Source organism: Centroberyx affinis, unplaced genomic scaffold (genome assembly GCF_046629955.1).
Source record: "Centroberyx affinis isolate AG114_WGS23_722 - 3 ecotype Tasmania unplaced genomic scaffold, CSIRO-AGI_Caff_v1 ptg002953l_1, whole genome shotgun sequence".
Taxonomy (NCBI): domain Eukaryota; kingdom Metazoa; phylum Chordata; class Actinopteri; order Beryciformes; family Berycidae; genus Centroberyx; species Centroberyx affinis.
The window spans coordinates 331,239-347,263 of record NW_027281068.1 but is presented as its reverse complement, the minus strand read 5'-3'; the positions used below and the strand labels follow the sequence as shown (position 1 = coordinate 347,263).

The 16,025-nt window shown below is 43.3% G+C and overlaps 1 protein-coding gene across 1 annotated transcript in view; it reads right to left on the bottom strand.

The window, feature by feature from the left end:
• msh3 (mutS homolog 3 (E. coli)) overlaps positions 1-16,025 on the bottom strand; it is a 42,871-nt gene that overhangs the window by 21,919 nt on the left and 4,927 nt on the right. Inside the window, exons 9-20 of the mRNA XM_071536854.1 lie at positions 13,550-13,659; positions 12,954-13,068; positions 12,365-12,449; positions 11,130-11,239; positions 8,738-8,870; positions 6,773-6,960; positions 3,997-4,165; positions 3,644-3,708; positions 2,459-2,575; positions 2,127-2,234; positions 1,400-1,514; positions 586-743 (exon numbers count right to left, since the gene is read on the bottom strand). Of these exons, the coding sequence (XP_071392955.1) occupies positions 586-743; positions 1,400-1,514; positions 2,127-2,234; positions 2,459-2,575; positions 3,644-3,708; positions 3,997-4,165; positions 6,773-6,960; positions 8,738-8,870; positions 11,130-11,239; positions 12,365-12,449; positions 12,954-13,068; positions 13,550-13,659 (1,473 nt within the window). The remainder of the gene's footprint in view (positions 1-585; positions 744-1,399; positions 1,515-2,126; positions 2,235-2,458; positions 2,576-3,643; positions 3,709-3,996; positions 4,166-6,772; positions 6,961-8,737; positions 8,871-11,129; positions 11,240-12,364; positions 12,450-12,953; positions 13,069-13,549; positions 13,660-16,025) is intronic.

The following is a 16,025-nucleotide window of genomic DNA, read 5'->3' as shown; positions in this document are numbered from 1 at the left end:
TATCAATAATTGTTGCTGCTATTAATATGACTAAAGCTTACTGGCAACGGAAAGGCTGCACAAAAATGCTGCTTGAGCTCATGTTTTTTAATATTTTAAAATTGAGCATTTGAGCATACTCTGTAGGCGATGGGCCTGGCAAACTGGCAATTTGATAGTTGAGCGAAACAATTATTTTCCCGCTTTTAGCACTATTGTATGAGAAGCATTGTCTGTTGTCTATGTATATTTTATCAAATATTTGTTGAATCATAGCGTGTTACACTTTGTTTTGATCAGACATCATCCTGCAAACAATCACACATCTGTGGTGGGCATGCTGATTCTGTGGCTGTGCGCCACTGAATGGCCTATTTATGAGAAACACTGACAACACAGTCATTGTTTATATTATTATTGGTAATTTTATTTGTTTTGTCAATTATTACACATTTTTTCAGGTCACTTTTCAAAACCTTGCCATTGTTAGCCATCTTGACTTTTTCTGTAGTAATGTATTTGGCTTGTTAGCAACTCACACTCACAGCTGGCACGCATGGAACTGGTGCTGAGCTAGTTTTCACTTGTGCATGTGTGTGTTCATACCTGGTGTATATGCCGTCCAGTATGCCCAGCCGGGCCTCAGAAGCCGGGACATAGGAGCCCATCTGGGCCATAACACACACCAGGGCCACCTGGCGGATGTAGGAGCTCTTACCCCCCATGTTAGGACCAGTCACTATCATAGTCCTCCTGCCTTCACCCTGCAGGGGGGGAGGAGAGGAGAGGAGAGGAGAGGAGAGGAGAGGAGAGGAGAGGAGAGGAGAGGAGAGGAGAGGAGAGGAGAGGAGAGGAGAGGAGAGGAGAGGATAAAGAAGGAGAAGAGAAAGGAGGAGAGGAGGAAGGACAGGAAGAGAGTAGTACAGGGAAGATGAGTGATAGTAATATTAATGTTAGCATTTTAAGGATCTCTCGGTGCCTCATATAGAATAACAACAGCAGAAAGGGAAGGGAGAGACCGAATAAGATATTTGCATGCTGTCCTGCACAGCTGAGGAGGTGGGCGGATTGAAAGCTTGGCTCCTCTTCCTATTGGCTTGTGCTTCTGTTGCAAGATTAACCTACACCCACTCCAGCACTGAGCGAGGAAGTGTGTGTGGTGTCATGTGGGTCTGTATGTGCCTCTGTATGTGTGTGTGTGTGTGTGTGTGTGTGTGTGTGTGTGTGTGTGTGTGTGTGTGAGCGGGCGTGTGTGCGTTGTCTGCGTGTGTCTGTCTCAATGAGAGTGAGCGAGCAAAGGTCTGTATATGTGTCTTGGCTCAACTTTGTTTCAGAACAGTCTCTTAATGAGTCGCTGTGTGTGTGTGTGTGTGTGTGTGTGTGTGTGTGTGTGTGTGTGTGTGTGTGTGTGTGTGTATACCTGTAGATCAGTATGGTTGGGTACATACTGATTGTGCTCTCCCATCAGTAAGTCTATGGCAGGATGTCTGCCATCTCTGATCACAATCTGACGCTGATTTTCACACACCTCTGGCCTGAACACAGAGAATACACATCGTCAAGCAGACACACACACACACACACACAAAAACACATTCACATACAACACACACATACATACATGTCCGCGGATGGTGGTTAAGACTCCCTGCCTCTGAACTGAATCCCACCACAACCTTGTATCCTGTGTTTCCCCTACCCTTTCCCCCTCTCAGCTTTCTTACTGACTAAATAAATCAAAAACACACACACAAAAAGGAGTAGACGACCGGCCTTCCTTTGAAAAACCACATTCTCACGCACCACAAGTGGAAAACTGGGTGAAAGAGAGTGAGCACCGGCCGTGAGACATTGAAGACAAAGAGATGAAGAGAGATGGCAGGACGGATGCGTAACAACACGTACAAACAGAGAAAAAGAAGGAAATTACAGAGAAGAATGGGATAGAGATAGACATATACGAAGAGGAGGAGGGGGGGGTAGTGTAGTGGGAGTGGGAGAGATGTTGGCGTTCTGGCGAAGCACACCGAGCCTAGTGCACACTCCCCCACACAGGCTGTCTGAGACTATAGGACACGACGCAGGACACCCCCACACACACACACACACACACACCAATATTTATGGTCATCATGAGAGGACATCACCTGCAATAGTCCCCTTGTTTAGCCACCTCGGCCAATGAGAAGAGACAGTCCATGGTTGCTAGGTGACTAATAGCCCTTTTCATGGTGTGATAGTGCTCCCCAAACTGACTAGAGAGAGAGAAAAGAAAGAGAATTTCAAGTGTGAATTAAGGTAAGTGCATAGTGCGTACTGACTAGACGCCACTGACGCCGCACTTGACTAAAACAGACTGAGAGCTGTAGAAGTATCTCTGTGAAAAAAGAAAAAAAAAGAAGCATATTTATAGCGATTTCACTTGAGTGTATGATCTGTATGCTCTCTGTGCGTGTGTGTGTGTGTTTGCGTGCCATACTGTAGAAAATTGGTCCACTCCGTCTGGCAGTCCAGTAGCAGCTGCTCTCGGAGCTGCAGCAGCCTCCTGTATCGCTCCACCAGGAAAGGAGAGTGATACCTACTGACCGCCTTGGTACTGGAGAGGAGAAGAGGAGAGAGGGGAGAGGCGGGGGCAGCAAAGAGAGGAAAGGGTTAAAGAATGAAATGAAGGTCAAGGTACTACTTGTAGCATTTTTAAACATCAATACATCATTGTCAAAATAACTGTGACAGCTTGGTATAACTATCGAAAACAAATGAAACCATGGTCGAAAGGATTGGTAGCCTCTATCTCACGTCACTGGTATTGTTCGTGTTTCTCAAAATTAAAACCACATTTCCCATAAATGCTGCTGCTTCCTCTCGCAAAGAGGATGTTATTACTTGTCCCCCCTCTCTCTCCCTGTCATCACACTGGGTGTTAGTTTTCCATCAGCTTTTCACTCGTTCCACCATCTCCCATTACGAGAAACTCCAAAAAATGCAATTCTGTTTGTGCTGGAAAAAAAACGGCCCACTTCATGTTTTGTGCTGTAAGCAATTTCCCTTTGTGCCGTAAAGCAATCCAACAGGTTTCCAACCCAGTGGCACACAAATGCAGCATAGCAGCCGGTAGAGGCTGCCACTCTTCTCAGCAACTGTCTCGTTTGTTTACAGTAATTACACTAATGTCTCATAATTTATTGATGTTAAAATGCAACACATGGCGGTTTTATGTATATATTTAGCTGAATACTCAGTGCACAGAAAAAAGATCTTTCTTAGAGCTGGCAAAGACAACAATTGTACAACAAAATGTCCGCGACATGCTAGATTGTAATCTACAGTGTATAATTACGTGTTTGTGTTTCCACATGCATATATGTATGCGTTTATAGATTTTTTTCCACAGATGGTATGCCTAAAATATCATTTAGTTCTTTTCTTTTGATTCACTGGTTTCCACTGTCATTATCTATTTATCTACAAATAACATTTAACAGAAGCAAGACAGAGGGGACACAAGGACATGTCACAACTGTCAAAACAGCCAAGTCTGTGTGTGTGTGTGTGTGTGTGTGTGTGTGTGTGTGTGTGTGTGTGTGTGTGTGTGTGTGTGTGTGTGTGTGTGTGTGTGTGTGTGTGTGTGTGTGTGTGTGTGTGTGAACTCCAACTGTGAGCTCACCTGCTGATTTTGACCCAGTCAGGCGGAACAGTGGAAGACACGGAGTTCTTCACCTCAATCAGAAACTGAGGGAAGAGGAGGAGGAAGAGGAAGACAAGGCGGAAGGAGAAGAAGGTGTTGATAAACAAGGCCAGAGCAGACAGACAACAAAATGTGTCACTTCTGATTAAAACAGACACGCTTCAAATATATCACCTATGTACAAACTTGCGCACTTACTCATGCACACACACACTCGCCAAAATCATCTCATCATTGTGACTCAGTCCTATGCCTAAATCAGGCCATCAATCTCCGCCTACCTGTCTCACACACTCTCTGCCTCAAACACACACACACACACAGACGGGTACCTCCTGTCCAGAGACAGTAATGTAGTCCAGTGTGGGGGCCCTGAGCGTGAGTCGGATGTCTTTGCGGTGATCTTGAATCTCATTGAGAACAGTCTGGATCTGCTCCCTCCTTTCCTGCAGCACTGGGAAGCCGGACAGATCTGAGAACAGCTCCTTCTTATCCCCCAACCTGCACAACCACACAGGCATCCACATGAGACAACTAGGAGACATCAGAAGGACACACACAGAAGAGGGCAATAACCTTGTTCTTAAAGGAATACACCAAGTTTTAGACAGACTGGCCCGTCGGTCAGCTTGCCAGTTCAGCGGTGCGAACATAGATACTAAAATCATCCAAGTGTCCCCGGTGCATCATTTGCTCTGACGCTCCATGCTAACGCTTTAGCATACATTGTGTGGAGTGATAGTAAGCGACTAGCATTATCTAAAGTAAGAAGACTGAGCATTAAAGGAAAAATCCACCCTGAAACACTTTAAAAACAATTTTTAAAAAAGCTATCGGTGTTGTACCTTTCATTTCTGGGCCCATTTTGTTGTTTTGTGGTGTGTTTTTCTTATTCCCATGAATAACTGGCCAAATCTACATAGATGTAAACGTAGGGGCTTGATATCAGTCCCTCAGAATCAAAGAGCAAGGGCTTCTTTCTAGACTTTTATTATTATTAAGCACTGATGTCCAACAGTCAAACAGGGAGAAATCCACTGTAGAATGACATAGTCAGTAGATCCATACATTTCAAATACAAAATATAATTAAATCCATATAGCTGATGTAGCCAGGTTTATTAAAGTGGGGACTTGATCATAAGACTTGATCGTTGGCTGAGAGGAGGAACAAGCCACAGTGCCACATGGCTCACGTTTGGCAAAGTGTAAAGTGTTTGCAGCCCAACTGCCTACCAGTCGACACTAAGGAACAAAAGTCCCTTGTGCCCAAAGGTGTGTCTCAGGAAACTCAATCTGAATTTGAATTGGGACAAACAAATTTCTAATTATAAAAAGTAAATTCCTTAGTATTCACATTCAATTAAAAATGATGCCTTACAAATTAAATCTTACAATTTATTCAGTGAATCCATTGTTTTAATTCAATGGTTCAACATGAGCATGACAATTTCAAATGTATGCAATTCAAACACAATCTCTACTGGCACTAATCTATTTCCATACATTAGGGCTGCACGATTAATCGTATTAAAATCGCGATCTCGATTCATACCTCTATGCGATCTCATTCCTAAATGACAACGATTCTGCCGCATATTTATTAGGGACACCTGTTGCATCAAATCAAGCGCTCCTAACAAGTGACAACACTGCGTTACACCATGTGACGAAATGCGCACATGCAGAGCGGCAGAAACCAGCAGGAAGGAAAACAACTCCAGAGAGAGACAGAAGGAGAGTAGACACACACGGGAAAACACTTGTTCAAAGCTTGTGTTCTAAATAAGAGAAGAAGAGAGATGAAAGTTGATTGTTTTCATGATAAGTGTTGGATTCATCAAGCATTTGAATTAAGCTATTTTGTCTGTTAAAAAACGAGCGCATATCTTTGACAGGCCAACAGCGTGTGTTTTGAACTTTATTCAATGCATTGTCATACGGTTATCAATTAAACTTCCTAATTCCACTAACGTAACTTAAATACCACAAGGTACTGATGCTACCTACCGTTAACGTTTGTAGGGCAGCAGATTACAAGTTATCTGGTTATCTGGTTATTGTTTACATTAGTGATGTCAGGACTGTCAGGTTTTTTTCAACCCGCGACCGCCCGATCTGACACTTGTATCCGCCCGACCCATTTTCATACACATAAAACAACGACCCGAAACGGATCCGCAACCCGAAAAAAAGACCAGGTAAATTTCCAAAGACTCGTAATTAAGGCTATACTTAATGCTGCACTGTGCAGTCAGTCTGCGCAGAATGTAATGTATGGATGGCGGGATAAACCAGCTGGAGATTGGAGAAGTTTATACCGTTAATTAAATTTAAATTTAATTGGAATTTAGTCTATAATTACATTGTGTGTGTACTCTGTGTGAAGCCCATTTGACCCACAAAGTTGATGTGACAGTCCCATTACAGTCATTTAATAAAAATGGTTTTGCTTAAGAATCGAGAGAGAGAATCGTGATCTCAATTCTAAGCAAGAAAATCGAGATTCTCATTTTATCCAGAATCGTGCAGCCCTACTGTACATAGATAATCTGTAGATAATGCTATAGTGTTAACATGTAGCGCTGGAGTGAATGATCTACCAGGGACACATGGATGATTTTGGATCCATGTTCTCAACAGGTAAGCTGATCAACGGGCCAATCTCCCCAAAAACTTGGTGTATTCCTTTAAGCGTTCTGCATCCACAAGACTACAGTGAGTACTCACAATAAAGACATTTAAATGAGAAAACATTGATTTGATTGACCATATCCTGTTGTATTGACTGAAGACCAACAATAATGCCACACAATCCAAAGTTCATTGCATCCTGAGCAGGAAATCAGTAGCAGTCAAAGCAGTAAGCAATCCATTTCAGCAGTAAATCAGTGTTAACCGTTTTTGTCTACAAAATCAATCAAGTACGTTTGTCATTTCGTCATTGCTATGGTGTTTTTGCACAGCACCTCCCAGAGATCTGTAGGTGACGCTCTCTTCTTTGTCTGTTCAGCCACGGTGGCTCTGGCTGCTCATACCAACTACTCAGTTCTTCTTCTATTCATTCCCAAAAAAAAAACTGTTGTTGCTGCTGCCAAAATGTACTCACTTGGCGGCCTTTTCATTGAGCACCTTCAGGAAGTTGTGGGCGGGAGCCAGCAGGTCAGGAGTATCCAACAAGAGCGTTCGGAGCAGCGACGAGCTGAGCTGTGATTGGATAGCCGGCAGCAGGGCCTGCAGCTCCAACCCCAGGCGAGAGAGACTGCTGCTGATGAGGTAGAACTCCTGGGTGGAACACTGGAACACACACACACACACACACACACACGCACGCATAATGTTTGATGAAGCGTAAATGGTTGTGTAATAGATGGCTACTATAAAGCGCTGCTATTCCTACATATCTCACTTGTACAGGGAGCTGCAATTCATCATAGAGAATGTATTAGTTATTTATAAACCAGGAGTAACAAATACTTTCTTCATCCTTCAGTGAAATGCAAATAACTCTCTGTGTATCCTGATGTATGTGAGTGTGTGTGTGTGCGTGTGTGTGTTAGAGAGAGTGAGAGAGCAAGAGAGAGAGAGAGGGAGCAAGAGAGAGACTGTGTGTGTGTGTGTGTGTGTGTGTGTGTGTGTGTGTGCGCGTGCGTGCGTGTGTGTGTGTGTGTGTTCTGTTACTGAGGGATTCTGCAAACCAGTGAGATTAGATCGCTAAATCTCATCTGCGCTGGATATGACAGCCAAGCTTAAAGAAGGACCATCTATTACAGTGTGAGAGACAATACTCATAACAGCGCAGCCTGCAAGTTTCGCAAGGGGCACAAGACAACAAAGAAATAAAACACAGCATATATTAAATATAAAATTGTAGCAACAGAGTTTGCTCAGTCATTCATTCATGTACTAAAATCACTATGACAAGCATTATAGATATATTCCTGCACCAAGACAAATTCCTGCATATTTATTGTCACTGGCAAATAAAATGATTCTGACATTAATGTATATTTTGTGTTGTGTTAATTGCAGCCCTATAGTTAAGAGTTGGTTATACACAATCTATAAAAAATACTTCTGTCTATAACTGAATACATGGCAGCTATTATGTGTCCAGATGATCAATGCTGTGGCAGCTATCATTTATTGTCGAAGATGACATCAGTGATCATTTAAGACACCATCATGTTATTGATTAAACAACCTTCTGCATGGAAATGCTTCTGAAGAGAGGTGATATTGCAGATTATATTGACCTCATATTGGCATTATCAGTATCATTATACAGGATTAGGTCACTGACGGTTAATGAGTGTCACACTGATAATGGTTTATGGCTTCAATCCATGGACCACGCTGCAGTTTTAATCGCCCCCCATGTCAGCAGGCCATGTGTTGCTCTTTGATGAACCCAAACACACAGGGACCTGAGACCAGGAGCATGCCCTCCTTCCCATTATGTAAACAGTTCCATAGAGCAACAAACCATTACACACGGTCCCATTTATCTACAGATGGGCAAAATGACAATTAAGGCCTCTATCTCTGTGTGTGTGTGTGTGTGTGTGTGTGTGTCTGTGTCTGTGTGGTTCTGTGTGTGTGTTGGGTGACATTTGATTCTCTCTGTGCTTTCTGAACCTTCGGTAAAGAAAAACAATCTGCAAAGGAGTTAGACGGTTGAACACAAAACAACAAGACATCAAGCGCAGACCGCAGAATCCCTCTCTCATCTCTCTGTGGTGCAAAGACATTTTCTGGTGAGCGAGCAAACTGACACACACACACACACACACACACACACACACACACACACACACACACACACACACACACACACACACACACACACACACACACACACACACACACACACACACACACACACACACACACACACACACACACACACACACACACACACACACACACACACACACACACACAGCGGTGAGATGAGGATGGGTCCTTGGGGAAATGAGATTGTGTCAGACAATCAGATAAGTGCCACTGAGGCTACTGCTTCCTGCCATTAATCAAGCAACAGGCCACAAAACACATAACAGAGAGAAACTACCTTTTTGTGGTATATGCTACAGATGCCTCTCTCCAGGTCGGGCAAGTGGGACAGCAGGGCCCTGATGGAAGTTAAGGTGACAGAGTCCGAGTCCAGGATCTCGTGCACCGAATCCTGCCTGTCTGAGATAGACCTGGGGGTTCATAGAAGGTGGGAAGGAACATAAGAAGCAAGGTAAAGAAAGAAAGAAAAAAGTTCAGTCCCAGTCATAAGCAAGAGTCATCTAGCCCTTCACACAAACCACAGTTCTTGCCTAAACTATCAGATTAATCAAATTTAGATACCAAAATAGTGAGGAGCTTGCTGCCTGATGGAGCGGCACCAACTGCAGAAGAGAAACTTGTCATTTCGAGAGTTGAACTGGCCTTGATTGAATGGTACCATTTTCCAGGGAGGAGCCATGCAGCTCCTGAATAACCGCCAATTTGCCACTGATTAGTTTCTCGACAGAGTGGGTGATGTGCTATGGTTTGCCAGTGGCCTGAACTGGCGCATCTTAAAGCCAAACAGCTACAGATGAAGTGATCTATAGCAGGTTAAATTTGTTCAGTTTTGTGGTTTTTCTCATCGCTTCAAAATATTCCTGGCATAGCCTTTTTGGTGAGGTCTGAAGGGATAATAATTTGACAGGTGACAAAGAAGAAGTGAAGTCTGGGGTTCGTTCCTCATGTGGATTGTCAACTCTCTTCAAGAGCTTTGACAGATCGGTCTTTGAAGATGCTGCCACATGTACAGAGCGAGTAAATCAATGGAGAGTCAGAGGTTTCAACCTGTCTGAGTCAGGCTTAAAATGGGTTTGACAGGTCTGACATTGGTACCGTCTTTGTAATTTGTAATTCACAAATACAATCTTGGCATAAGTTCCTAGAATATCAAGGTTTGTGTGTGATATTCTACCCATAACAAAACTAGATCCTGACCATAACCGCTCCGTTTCCATGCCTACACCTTGTGTAAAGCACTCTGAATTGCCTTTGTGTATGAAATGTGCTATATGAATAAACTGGCCTTGCCTAACCTTCACCTCAACCCCAATAAGAGGTAGCCTACTGTTTAACCTCTAAGCTCTAAACCTCTAAGTGTTGTCTGTATGTCTTAGTTAGAAGTGGTAATGTTAGCTAGTTAGTTATTGGGCTTTATTGTAACTAGCTAACATTACCACTTCCAACTAAGACATACAGACAACACTTGTCAGTGTGTGACCACACAGGTAATCAGGGCAACATGGGCAACAAATAGCAGCAACAGGTTTTGTATAAGGATAGAACAAAAATAAGTTAAATAAATAAATACATGAATAAAAAAAAAAAACATTAAGAAAAATGAAATAATAACAACAACTTGAGTAGCATTTCACACATCATATTTGACAATGTGGCTAGCTAAAATAAATCTATTAAAGAAAAGAAGAGTAAAAAGGACTTTTCATGAGCAGCTTCCATTTCCAGAGAAACTGAAAAAAGCAGGTGAAGGCAGACTTGGCACTGTCATAAAATGAACATCATACTCACACTTAATCATGAATGCATGGGGTGTGTGTGCGTGTGTGTGTGTGCGCGTGTGTGTGTGTGTGTGTGTGTGTGAGAGAGAGAGTGTGCTTGCACATCCGTGTGTGTCATGTGATGTGTGTCTTGGAATTAATGTGCTTGGTTGTAATCTGGGCTTTACTGATGTTGAAATGCTATAGAGGAGCTATCTCTATAATATGACAGCAGTGTCCAATCCACAATTATAATCCCTGCACAACAGGAGGAGAGAAAATTAATATCAGACAATTAATATATGGATAATAATGCAATGCAGAGGAAAGGTTACTGCAGTATTTTAACTGAGGGGTCGTTTATAGCAAAAGTGCTATGAGTCAATTTCAGGTTATTTATTTATCTTTCCTGAAATGCATTTCAAGTGTGTCTCTACCCTGCAGCGTTACTGTAAAGAGAATCGGCTATTGTCTGACATAAAAAATAAGTGAGTGTTCACATTAGACTGGGGTGGGAAAACTAGAAATCCTCCCAAACACCGTTGGTTTCCATGTTATGACGTTTGAATGAATTTAATTCAATAATATTAATTAATACCACATGGCTTTTGAAGCTGATTATTTTTTTGCCACTGTTATTTGCTTCGGGAGTCACAAAGCAGACTACTAATTCACTCTCATATAATTCAAACATGAAATGTACAGTGATTAAAAAATGACCCTAAAAATTATTTAGGGTCAGTTAATTATGAGTTTATTAATACAATAGTGTCTTCTGCCTATCATGAAGTGGTGTTTTTATAACATTGCATTGATTGCACGCTTTTGTTTTCCACCCCATATTTGACTTAATCTTAGACAACTGAGTCACCAGAATAGAAAAAGAAGCTTGAAGAAGGCTGCTGTACTCACTGTGGGTGTGTGAGCGGCTGGCTCACCCACTTCCTCATCAGTCTCCTCCCAAACTGAGTGCGTGTGTGATCCAACACCCACAGCAGACTGCCCTTCACACCTCCATCTGTCTATGAGTGAAGGAATACACACACAAAAAACTCAGCTTGCACACGATGCACAGCACACACACACAGCCGGTGCATAATGTCCACATGGTGCAACAAGTAGAGGACAGAGCAGAGAGTTTCAAGATGCCAAACGACATCACCCGGCTCTATTATGGTCATTCATGGTCATTTAAAATAGGAAGTAAAAGCCACCCTGATGTTATTAATTTAAGAAGTGAGCAGGTGAGGGGAAGCCACAGGTGATCAGGTGAGAAGGCTGTCAGCGGGCTTGAACTTGCAAAGCTCTGTGTGTGTGTGTGTGTGTGTGTGTGTGCGCGCTTGTCTGGCACACATGCCGGCCTGCCAGCTCGCCGGAATGGAGTCGTGCTGAACTTTTGTGCTGTCACCCACGCGAGGTTGACTAGTCACTGAACATTTTCTTGTGATCAAAGAAATTACAATTTAGCTCACCCATTAAATTCCACAGTCTATGGCGCAACCATGAGTGTAAACCGATTTCCCCAAAGTTGTGCAACATTCATTTGGACGGCTGTCATGACATGAACAGGAGAGTATCGGCACTGGAGGGTGTCAGTCCATCTGGTAAGCTGCATGGCATTTCTAGCTAGCCAGCTGTTGACATAGTTAGGTGCTGCAAGCTAGCCAAGATGGAAAACACAAGTGAAACAAGTGCCACAAGATCTCTCCATCAGTCCATTCTAAGCTTTTTTTTTGCTGGTGTAGCACAAGTGGTGAAAGTAACAAATATCAAGGGTGCAGCAGGAGAGACGGTTCTGGAAAGAGTCTAGGCCACTAAAAGCTGCTGTAGTTTCAGGTGCAGAGCCTTAACTACGACACCTGTATAACCAAAGGTCACTGACAGGCACTTTGGTTCAGCAGCTGCCCTCGACCTGATTCAAGCCCACGTGATTACAAAAGCTGAATTTGCACTAAAGCTGAACAATTAATCGGAAAAACACAACGCGGGCAAATAATAAAGCATAGGTATTTCAGTTTAGTAATGAGTTCACACCAAGCGTTTATACAGTATGATGCAGTGTAAACCCTCATGCTGGATCACTTGCCTCTGTCCAGACGATGACTCTGTGGAAGGAAGCTGTGGGGGAAGATGAGATGTGGGTTTACCTGGTTGGTGAGGATTTCCAGGTTCCTGAGGGTGGTGGCGCTGAGGATCATACCCTCCGACTCACAGGACAGATGCTGGAAGGAGCTACAGGAAGCACACAGTCATCATCACTGCACGCTCAAAACAGCGATAAGTGGTCAATGTACTTGTGGGAATGTGATGTTTCCACTGTGGCCCTGATGTAAAATTCTATGACTTTTCCATGACTTAAGTCAAACACTTCCAGGACTGAAAAATGTTCTTCCCTCCTGGTTTGTTAATGTTGTTTTCACCTCAGAAAAGCTGTAAAGGGCTAAACAGTCTGGGATCCCCTATATTTGGGCTTGTTGTGGAGAAACAACAGAAATCCACTACCTAAAGCAATAAATGTGTGAAATAAGTTGTAAAATACATGCTTGCATGTTCCTGTAAAGTGACTCTTTTGTAAAATTCCCTGATATTCCCTGACTTCCTCAGGAAAATTATTAAAATCTCTGATTTTGATAAATCTTGAATACGCCTCTCTGAATTCTAAAATATTCCAGTGGAAACCCTGGATGATGATGGTTTTGTGTGTGTGTGTGTGTGTGTGTGTGTGTGTGTGTGCACCTGTCACTCATCAGAACTCTTTCCAGGTTGAATTCTCGGAGGTACTGGATGAGCGGTCCCAGGCAGCAGATCACTGGGCTCTCCAATGACGCCACACTGGACAGAGAGCGAGAGCCTGGGACACACACACACACACACCACACATTCACAGAAACAAACAGCTATGAGTCACAGGCCCCCCACTCTGTCATAGTCAAATGGCTTTATTGATCACCCCCTCCACACACACACACACAAAATATACGTATATACGTATGTATACATAAATAAACACCACCACCCATCTTCCTCCACACAGACCCAGTCCAGACAAAAATTACTTTTCAATTAAATTATGGGTTTATAACTCTAACCCAAACTTATGGACAACAGCCCACTCTGTCTTTATAATGTTTCATTTAATCATTTATATTGCTGACTGTTTGACTGCTGGAACGTACGACTGAAATGTCTTGTGTATTTTCTTTGTCAATTTTATGAATGTTTCTTTTGTTGTCTTAGGTCTTTTTTGAAAAAAGGATTTTGATCCAAATGAGACTACCTGAGTAAATGAAAAATGTCAACACACACACACACACACATACACACACACACACCTGTGTCCTGGGTGTGGCAGTAAAACTCGGTGGCTGTGTTCATTGCAGAAGCAAACTCAAACTGAGCGCTGTCCCTCTTCTCAACACGCACTCGGTCATCAGCCTGCACACTGGGAGGGTTAGAAGAAGGAATAACATGAAAGCACTGATTGAAGAGGACAGAGGTGCTTGTGACTATCAGCACTGAGACATGGAGTGAATCCTCAACACAAGATCTGATCATCACACATTCATCGTTCCCATGAGAAACATTCGTCCCAGAGGTACCGGGTGTTTCGGACGTTCTTTTATTCGAAATGAATCGGATGCCATGGATCGACACACAGTCCTCTGTCACACACAAACACAGATTCCCTGCATCTCCCTATTGCTCAATTGCATCTCCCTATCATTCCATTCACTTGTTCGACGCTGCTGATTTCAAGGACTCTGTTGCTTTGTCCGCTCTGTTGTTGCCAGGGCAACCAAGGCAAACACGTGGCTCTGGACGGAGTGCTGAAGCCTTTCCTTTCTTCTGTTTCCTAAACACACACACACACATACTACATGTAAAAGAGTTTCATCTTTCACTCCAGCCTTTGGTGGGTTTGGGAACAGAGATCTTATAAAAGTGATCAATAGACCACATATTGAGCCAGCAGAGCGACTACAAACATTAATCATTGAACCAGTCGATTCAACCATATTATGAGGTATAGAAGAACAGTGACAACTGCTGATATTCATCCAGGGACAGAGGGGTGTAGTATGACATTTATGCACAACCCCGGCAGGACCTGATATTTTCAGCCAGGGTTTGGGGAGTTTCAGTCAGGTTTGGGTTCACAAGACGCTACACAGCTGAGGAACGGGTCAGGTTTGTATGAAAATCTTCCAGGCGTTTTAGTTCGGCTCAGATTTTCAGGCACAATTCAAGCTCAAACACACAGCCTGTCACTGCAGTTGTAGTGGGTGGGTGCTTTACACTAGGAAGGATGTGGCAGATATTCCTGTATGTGTGAAGTGAAGCACCACTTCTTTGAGATCCAGAGTGAGGTTTTTTTTTGTTTGTTTTTTGCCCTAAGCAATGTGATGGTGATAATCGATCAAAGCCAGCAGTGGCAAAAGGTTGGGTCAGGGTCAGAGACGTTGGGACCTGGGGGTCAGAGGTTAATGTATGAGAGAGATTACAGCACTTGATTAATATCTAATGCTGTAGGGTGAATACAAAGCTCTGACAGCGGCCATTTAAAACAACAGGCCTACATACACACACACGCACACACAAAATATTCAAGTCTTACAGATCAATAGCAATTTAACGTTAAAGTCTGAAGTGTTGGTCTGCAGTCTATAGGACAGTGTGAGTGTGTATGTGTGTGTGTGTATCTCTCTAGCCTGATACATGACTGCTGTCTTACCATGTATCCCAGATGTAATATTAACTTTCATAAGTGTCAGTGATCGACTTAAAATCTTTGAAATAGCAAGAAAAAGAGAACATTTGCGCGGAGACTTGAGAGTGTCATCCAGTGAGCTTTACGTCTCTCTAATCCCCTCCACTGCTCAGGTCCTGACTCATGGCTCCAGGCTGTGGATGAGTAAAGCAACTAATACTGTACCTAGCTACTACCAACCTCCCAGGGACTCATTACCTGCTGCTCCACAGACACACATACACCCTGTTGCCAGGGGGCCCGTCTCGCCAGCCCCCTCCCCCAGAGACAGAGATGGAGAAAAAATCATGATGGAGAAAAAAAAACACCCCACAAAAATCCTTGGAGATTGTTATTAGTGATTTACAATAGCACAGCTAGGTGTTGTGTGTGAATATAAAAGTCATAAATATTCTGTCTGGGCTGGACAGACACACCTGCCCTGTATTTGTATGATACAGGCTCCAAATTGAGAAGAGTCTGGTCTCAGATGGGCACAATGCTAGAGAGCAGTGCTGTTCAAACAGAATAATTGGACTGGCCTTTAAAGGCCCATCTCCACCATAATGACTAAACACCGATGGCTGAAAAAAGGGAGGAGAGAAAGAGAAAGAGAGAGGCAGGGTGGGGGTGAATACGAATGAATCAAATTTTCCAGGGTAGAAATTAAACTGACAAAAGGTGAAAAAGAAAGGGAAGAAAATACCCTGTGAAATAAAGAAGGTGAATAATGAAAAATGTTCACTATCATGGAGTAAGGAGTCAAGGTGACAAAAGAGGCAGAAGGTGGCAGGCATCCCTCCATTCATCCATTCATCCAACCATCCCCTTCTAATCCAATCCACTCCGCTCCCACCCACTCCCTCGTTTCATTTTCACAGCATAATGCAATCACAGGCAGAGGAACCCATCCCTACTGGTGTGAACATGCTGGGTGCAGACTGTCAGCACAGAGACGGCGAATGGCGGCGCGATGGGAGGCAACAGGTTTCTGGAATAGATCATAACCTCAGGTCAACTCAACACCATTGTCACTCCCCTTGTCATGAGTCAGCCGTTGG